Source organism: Belonocnema kinseyi, chromosome 10, assembly GCF_010883055.1.
Source record: "Belonocnema kinseyi isolate 2016_QV_RU_SX_M_011 chromosome 10, B_treatae_v1, whole genome shotgun sequence".
NCBI lineage: Eukaryota > Metazoa > Arthropoda > Insecta > Hymenoptera > Cynipidae > Belonocnema > Belonocnema kinseyi.
In genome coordinates, this window is record NC_046666.1 from 95572134 (window position 1) to 95580820 (window position 8687).

Sequence of the window (8687 nt, forward strand, 5' to 3'; positions counted from 1 at the left end):
TAAAATTTCTCTCTCTTTACTCTTTGTTACGTTCATATTTTTGCCAGATTGCATTTATAACAGCAGATGTTGTAACTTTCCAAATTTCTACGTCACAAATTGGGTGTGTCCAAGTCTCCTACCTCCACTTTCCTCAGCCAATAGACCATAAGCACCCCCACTGACCTAGCATCCCTTCTTCAAAAATTGTACTTCGTCTAGATCATTCTGTAAAATTGCAACCCGATACAATTCAACTTCCGCAAGATACATTTTGATTCCGCCGTGTACAGATGAAATTTTTCGGGTTTAAATAACAAGTCCTATCTACTCTTGTCTGCATTAAGAGTGATAATTCTTATTCTTGTTCCCCATTTTTCTGTTTAGAAATAAATATTGTTTCAACTTACTGAAAGGTGCGTGTTTTCACTGAACTATTATCACAGAACAATTTCATAATTACGTTTCTAATTTTTTTCTGCATGTTTTGCCTCGACCACAAAACATTTTGGTCCTTCGAAGCCGGATACTTATCGCGTGTGATACAGATTCTCGTGTGCGATAAGTTTGTGTGCTTATAGTGGAACTGCAAAACGTTGAACAGCAATTTTACAGCACTTATCAGGTCGCTAAGCGCAAATTAGGATTCAGTGCAATACAGTGAACACTGAAGAGGCTTAGTGAACAGTAGCTTGTGTCCTCTCTTTGAAGAGCAGCGAAGGAGAGCTAGCCAAGCAGTAATTATATGCAGGGCCAACGCTAACCAATTTGCCGCCCAACTCATCAAGCACTTGACCTAGTCCGCGGCTAATGTAGAAAATACCGGGGTAAATTTTGAAACTTTTGAGAACGCAGCTATGTTCATACGTTATAGTTTTACACTTGAAGTATTCTTCTTTTGAGAAAAAAAATCTTCTTACGAGTATATAACAAATGAGCTGTAACAAAACAGAGCCCGCTATTTTTCTGTGGAGTTTAATCAAACACATAATAATAAATTAATTTTAGTTGCACAAAATATCATATTAAGGATACTGCATACATCAGATCACTTAACTGCGTTTAAAGCATGCTTCAGTGACTGACGATACAAACCTACACAGCCCCCTGTAGAAATATCTGCCGAAAAAATTCTAATTTAAACAGAAAAATGCTTTAGCCCGAGGTTTTTCTTTTTTAATAATTAATAGTATTCGTTCGGCAGCAAAGAATCCGCCAAATGACGATCGGCGATAATTTTAGCGCAATTTTGTGTATATAAAACTTACCTGGTAAAAAGATGATTTTTCGAAGTCAAAGTCATCTGCGTCAAGCTCAATTTTAATAGAATTGCACTTTTCGAGCTTTGATTGCAGCAAACTCAGGTACGAGTTCTTTGTAGTCCAAATTTTCACCAAGTTTGTGCTCAATTGAAATAATTGCTAAGTCCACTAAACGCATTTCGCTCATCGTAGATCTTAAGTAGGTTTTAATTAATTTTAATTTTGAAAAACTGCGTTAGCCACTAGCCACGGTGATCGGAAGAGTAAGTAGTATTCTGAGGGCAATCGCGACGTTGGGATAGCAGTCGATCCCAATTTCAACCACGTGTTGTTACACATTCAACGGTGTCAGTGATACTGTTTCATCAACTGAATGTGATAAAACTTGTAGTTCGTTTAAGAGTTGTTGAGCGTCAATATCCTTTAGATCTTGGTCAGTTGAAAAAGTTTCCAATTTTGTGCAATTATCCAGTAAAACAGTTAGTAGCATATGTTTCAACGCACTTATGTCGTACAGAAAAGAGAAGTGTGAATTGTGAGTCTGTAATTGATCAAATCGCTCTTTTATGGAAGATATTGTCACATCCAGTGTTTGAAAAAAGAAACCTACTTTGAGTCTTGTTTTAGGATCCTGTACTGCTTGATCTTCTGACTCATAATCAAATTGTCTTTTCTGCCGCCGTGGTCGAACGTTATGAGCACTTTTGAAATCTGATTCAACGCCTAGTATTTCTGCAAGTTCTTTAGCATCACTTATAGTACTTGCAAACCCGTCGTCACTTCTATACGATTCCAAGTACTTTAAAACTCATTTTGGTTCATTGATAGCACTTGATAAATTGGTATCAACGCTTTGAAGCAATTTGCTCGCAACATTTATGTTATTCAAAATATTATGCCATGTTATTAGACAACACAGAAATTTAAAATCAGAAATAGCTGACGCCAAGCACTCAGCTTCATGTCTGACCATTGCATCAAAAGAGTCATTGCTTGAAATATCCAGTAAGGCATCATATATCTCACCTATTTGGTATCTTATTGGACGAATCGCATCAATTCGACTTTCCCATCTTGTCGTACTCAAGGGTTTCACTGTTAAAGAAGGTGTATACTTTTTTAAAACATCCCACCTCAATGGTGATGCTGAAAAAAACACATATTTTTTGAATAACTGCAAAGCATGAGACCGCTTCCCTCGATGACTTTGCCGCATCGTTAACTACCAAGTTAAGTGAATGACAACTACATGGGACGAAAAATGCAAGAGGATTTATTTCACTGATGCGTTGCTGAACTCCAGCATGCTTTCCTTTCATATTCGAGCCGTTGTCGTATCCTTGCCCCCTTAAATTATCAATAGTCAAGCCATTTTTTTTTAGTTCGTCTAGGATGACTTCAGTAAGCGCTGCACCTGTAGTGCTAGTTACTGGTAAATACCCAAGAAAATTTTCTCGAACTTCCACAGGACTTTTTGTAATATTCACGCAACGTATTATAATAGTCATTTGCTCTATGTGGCTGAAATCTGAAGTACAATCAACAATAATACTATAATATTTGGCATTTTTTACAATATTCAATATTGTCTGCTTGATTTTATTCGCCAGTAAATGTATACTTTCAGTTTGAATATCTTTGCCGAGATAATGCTGTTGCGTGCGACCATCTTTAATTCTTAAAAGGTGCTCGGATATAACAGTATCAAACTTTGAAATTAGCTCAACTGGTTTCAAAAAATTTCCATTGTTGTGAACATATAATATATAATAACATATAATAATAATAATATAATAATAATAACATATATTCCTCTAAATGCCAAACATTGTTGTGCCAAAAAATGTATGATTGCTAGAAGCCGCTCTAACACATTTTGCCAATGTCGTGCTTCATCATCCAACATTCGTTGATGATTAGCATCGATTGTCTTGTTTGTCGTCAATCTCAATGCTAATTCAGTCCACTGTTTATGGGCACTTAAATGTGCTTTGCTCTTTTCGTGTGAGCTGAGTCTTTCACCGATATGATTCCAATCATTGCAACCACCCGAAGTTAAAGCGCTTTGAATGGTGGTAAAAATTTTACAACAAAAGCAAAACACCGCATCTGCGCTTTTTGAGTAAATCAGCCATGATCTTAAAAATTATTTCCCCATTGCACATACGCCTCTGATAATAAGATTCATTAAAACGACGCCCGCATTTATCTTTCGGAAACTTTCCCTCCGCATTGTCTTTTTCCCGTATATGTATAGGTCTTTTTTTGACTAGAAGTAACCTTATATCATCGTTTATTTCAAGTGGCCACTTTAAAGGGTCTCGAGAAATCTTTGTACTTATAGAACTCAAATCCAGATTCGAAATTGCAACCATTTCCTCTTCCTCTGTTATCTCGAGTTTTGTTACTATTAAAGCTGCGTCGCTATCTAATGATCCATCATGCAAGCCGCTTTCAAAATATTTATCTTGACAAGTTGAAGTCGATGGCAATGAAATTCTTTCATTAGTACTAACTCTATCACTAGTATCAACAGTAACATTACTTGTTTTTAAATACTTTTCAAAAGAACCACTTTCTCTTTCCAATTTCGCCTCTTTTTCCGCTCTTCTTTTTCGATACTTGGCACCGGAAAGCCGAGTAGGTTTCTCTTGCGACGTAATCAAAAGATTTTTCACACCGTTAAATAATATTTATAAATAGGTGTTTATAAACACCGCCGGACCGGCGACGTTTTATAAACACTTTTAACATTGAGCGAGGCATCGAATCTAAATACTTGGAAATGTCATTTGGAAAAATATTCGACTAATAAGCATTATTCTATTAAACTTAAACTTTAACAGGATTTTATCAAATATTAAACTTTGATGAAATTCCATTTTTCTCTTTAACAGAAATGTATCATTTACCTTTCAGCAGTTCAAAAAGATGTCCAAATCATATAATAACTATTTCACGTGTGACAGGGCGACAATCTGCCGCCCCTAAAATTTTGCCGCCCTGTGCAGAAACACAGTTTGCACAGTCGGTCGCGCCGGCCCTGATTAACAATCGCATGGGGGGTGGGGTCATGCTAAAAACTATGGTTCGAACTGGGGTTAGGGGTCAGTGAAAGAAAAGTTACAAACTTAGATAACATTTAGTATGTTTCCCTATTATTAACATTTAAAGAATTGTTCTTTTTTTCTGTTTTTAAGAACCCCCTTTCCCTTGTGTTTTTTCGCTTAAATGCTTTTTGGTAGAAAGTCTACTATTATATTTGTGGTTCGGAATTCAACTCGTTTGGTTAAAAATTCTAGTATTCTGTTCAAAATGTTATTTTTCTGTAAAAAGTGCAACTTATTTGTTAAAAAGTCATCTTGTTTCGTTAGGAATTCAGAATCTTGGTTAAAAGTTGAACTACTTTATAAAAAAATCATTCTTTTAGTTTGAGATTCACCTCTTTGGTCGAAAATTTAACTATTCTATTTTTCGAAAATTAATCTTCTGCGGATAAAAAGTCATTTTAGGCTGAACTCTTTTGCTAAAACGTAACTATTTTGTTGAATTTTTTTTTTATTAGGAATAAATTTTTTTAACTTACTTATTAGGTAAATATTTCCTTTTTGATTTAAATTAATATTTTTATTAAAATTTAATATTTTCTGGTTTAAAATTGCTTCTTTCTATTGAAAATTAATGTATTTTGATAAACATTTGTCTTTTTCTACCGAAAATAAATTTTCTGCGTTGAACATTCATCATTTTGGATTAAAAATGTAACTGTTTGGATCTAAATTAATTTAATTTGGTTGATGATTCAGCAATTTGGTAAAAAATTGAACTATTAGGTAGAAAATTCAGTTTTTAATTTTTAATTAAACTATTTTTATAACCAATAAGCTGATTAAATGAAAATTTAACTTTTTGGAAGAAAATTAACATTTTCCTTTAAAAAATCATATTTTTAATTGAAAATTCAGCCTTTTTATAGGCAAATCGTCTTCTCGGCTTTAAAATAAAAAAATGTTGTCAAAAATTGATATATTTTTTTGAAAGGTTGTCTTATTTTGGTAGATCATTAATATAATGCTGAAAAATTCATTTCTTTGGTTAAAAATTTAACTATTTTGTTCGCAATTTATCTTCTTTAATTGAAAATTACACGATTTGGTTAAAAGTTGTACTTTGTTATTAAAAATGCATATTTTTAGGGCTCACCTTGAGCTTTGGATTTGACTCTTTTGTTGAAAATTTAATTCCTCAGTTTTTTTGAAAATTAATCTTCTTTTAACATGTAACAATTTTCTTGACATTTTGGGTTTTTTGTTTTGTTCAAAATTAATTTTTTATCTGAAAATTGCGATTTTCCATTTTTGTTAGAAATTTGTCCTTCATAAGTTTTAGATTTAATTATTTGGTAGAAAATTCATTTATTTGGTTTAAAATAGCATCTTTTTGGTGGAAAATTAATTTTCTTGATTTTTTTTACATCGTCTTTTTATTAAAAATGCAATTTTTAAGGTCTAAATTAGTCTATTTTAAATAAGGACTTCACAATATGGTGGAAAATTAAAATAGGATTCGTTTGTGAATGAACTTTTCCGTTAAAAATCCATAGTTTTGGCTTCAATTAAACTATTTGATTAAAAATTAAAGTATTTTAATGTATTTTGTTGAAAATTCTTGTTTGTACAATCTAGTTTTTTTAAAATCATATTTCTGCAAGTTTTAACTCTGGCTTAAAATTTAACTTTTTTTGTTGACAATTTGGTTTTTTTATGTTCAAAATTACTTTTTTCTCTGAGAATTGCAACTTGTCTCTTCTTGATTAGAAATTGATCCTTGATAAGCGTAAAATTCAACTATTTGGTAGAAAATTCATGGAATTTGTTAAAAATTCGTCTTTTTGGTAAGAAAATGAACCTTCTCTGTTGCAAATTCATTATATATTTTAACTTTAAATCTTAGGAATTCAAAGTGTTTCATACTGCATTCAAATCAATTTAAAGTGAGTTTTAAATAATAATTTATATGAGAGGTTTTATTAGATGTAAGGCACAGCGTACTCTCTAAATCTGAATCACAGAAATTTAAATGATTGTCAGTGAAATTTGACTGATTTAAATAGCTAGAAATGGGACACTGGCAATCAGTGAAAGGTTACTTATTGAACCAGTGAAATAATCACTTTTGAGGGTTGGCAGCACTGCACCATGTCAATTGAGAAATCATAGTAAAATAATGTTTTAGTACATTTAATCAAAGAATCATAATAAAAACTTAAAACCCATAAATATAATCAAATATTATGAAAGGTGAGAAGTTCCGAGGCTTTTAAATGACAAACAACCTCAAATATTACTTTAATTTCAAGATTGGACTGCCAAATACAAACCCGTCAAGTAAGTACTTCCTATACGAGTTACAGTATATTTATACTGCAGTTAATTCAGCAAACTTACAGCCGAAAAATTAAAAAATTTATATCATTAAGGAATTATTCTTGCTACTTAAGTAAAAGATTACAACAACGCCTAATTTAAAAATTTAGAGGTTATGCTTCCCATGATTTACTCTGGTGTTACTGCACTGATTAGTGAATAAGTCCGAAATCACTGATTAATCAGTGAAATGTCCAACTACTATTTCAATCAGTGCATTTTTCGCTGATTCATATTTAGTGAGTAAGTTACAAGTTTGAGATAATAAAAGACCCTATGATCTTCTTCGTGACCTTACCTAAAAACCAGCTGTTGTGTACAATATGAAAATTATTTCGAAAATATTTATGAAAAAAAATGAATCACCATGTTTAAACACTTAAAAGCACTAATTAGATAGTTTTTCTTTGTTATTGCAAACTTTAAAAAGATTAACGTGAAGAAATGCATAAAATCAAAAGAATTTTCAATTCTTGGTGAGAATCTTTTTACAAGTACGCAAAAGTATAACTATTTTAACAGGAAAATGTCAATGAATATAATAATTTTTAAAATACTACGAAATTCAGGTGGTCGTTTTAATCAAGGAAACAAATTTCCGGTAATTTCCGGTAATTTCCCGGTTCGCAAAAAATTATTGAATTATTTTAATTGTTTGGAATTCTTTCCTTTTCCATTTTGATAGTAATGTCCTTAGTTGCTGAGATGCGCGCCTATACGCCTTATATTTCTTTTAAATTTGGTTGAATTCTTCGATTCTTTAAATTATTCTTATAAACTATTTGGAGTTCTTTAAAGTTGTAAATTCTGATGAGAATAAGAATTTTAAGTGCTTGACTGTCCTCAAACTTTTAAAATACAATTTTAATTAAATAAAAATGTATCATTCTTCTAGATTTTCGATTCAAAATTTTTTGTTGAACAATTTTTCTTTTGTCCTTCTATTTTATAGATACCAATAATTAACTAAGTAAAAAATGTATCCTTGGTAACAAGAAAAATATATAAATTTAAAAAAGTAGAAAGATACAATTTAAAAGTAATTCTGGCCTTTATTATTATTTATCTTGAAAAGATGCAGGCAGAATAATTTGTTGTGATTCAAGAAAACGGCGCTATAAAATAATGAAAACCTTAAATTGCATAATTGACTAAATTAAATGTGAAATTTTATTGAAAACCTTTAGATCTATGCAAGGCACAGTCTAGTTACTGGTTTTTGTATTAAATCAAATTATGAGAAAAAGATTATACGTTTCAAATAATAAAAAAAAATTTAATATAATTTTGATAAATAATTAAATGAGTACTGAAAACCTTAAATTTTTCCTCGGAATTAAATGTAAATTGACAATTCGACACTACAGAGAAGTGTAAATAATACATCAGTTATACGTTAATTATGCGAAAAAATAATAACATATTTTAGGATTTAAGAATACACGTAGAAGAAATTTATACAGTGAAGTATTCGAACCTTCAATTCCTTATTTTCGTAAAATTTATATTTTTTAAAATAATTTTTAAAATTTCGCTATAATTCTTAAATATGACAAGAATTTTTTAAGCTTATTTATATAGAATCTTGAAAATTTCTCTTTTAAAAGAAACCAGACGAGGGATTAATTTAAAACTTTATTTAATTTTTAAATTTAACTAAATTCTTATTTAAACTAAAATTTATTTACTTTTTAAATTTATCTTACTTTCATTTAAATTTAAAATTTAGCTTAAAAATATAATTTTTTAAATTTTACTGAAAATCTAAAGTAGGAAGAGAATTTTTTAAAATTTATTTAGTATCTCAAAAATTTCCCTTTTTTAAATAGAAACCGTAAAAGAAATTAATTAATTTTAACATAATAATAAATATAATAATTTTAGGCCCTCATTAATTTTAATACGTTCCGTTTGAATTTCAATGTGCGCCTTGGCCCCACTCCTCCCGTAGACGGAGGCAAAGGACGCGGTTGTCATAGGAACGTCAAAGGCTGAAGAGGGCAGCACCTTGATGCATGCA

The 8687-nt window shown here is 30.8% G+C and overlaps 1 protein-coding gene across 1 annotated transcript in view; it reads right to left on the minus strand.

The window, feature by feature from the left end:
* Nucleotides 1–1572: 1572 nt before the first annotated feature.
* The window catches only part of LOC117181268, an 8785-nt gene continuing 1670 nt past the window's right edge, over nucleotides 1573–8687 (minus strand). Inside the window, exons 2-7 of the mRNA XM_033373832.1 lie at nucleotides 3522–3764; nucleotides 3069–3304; nucleotides 2491–2967; nucleotides 2212–2387; nucleotides 1852–2040; nucleotides 1573–1782 (exon numbers count right to left, since the gene is read on the minus strand). Of these exons, the coding sequence (XP_033229723.1) occupies nucleotides 1573–1782; nucleotides 1852–2040; nucleotides 2212–2387; nucleotides 2491–2967; nucleotides 3069–3304; nucleotides 3522–3764 (1531 nt within the window). The remainder of the gene's footprint in view (nucleotides 1783–1851; nucleotides 2041–2211; nucleotides 2388–2490; nucleotides 2968–3068; nucleotides 3305–3521; nucleotides 3765–8687) is intronic.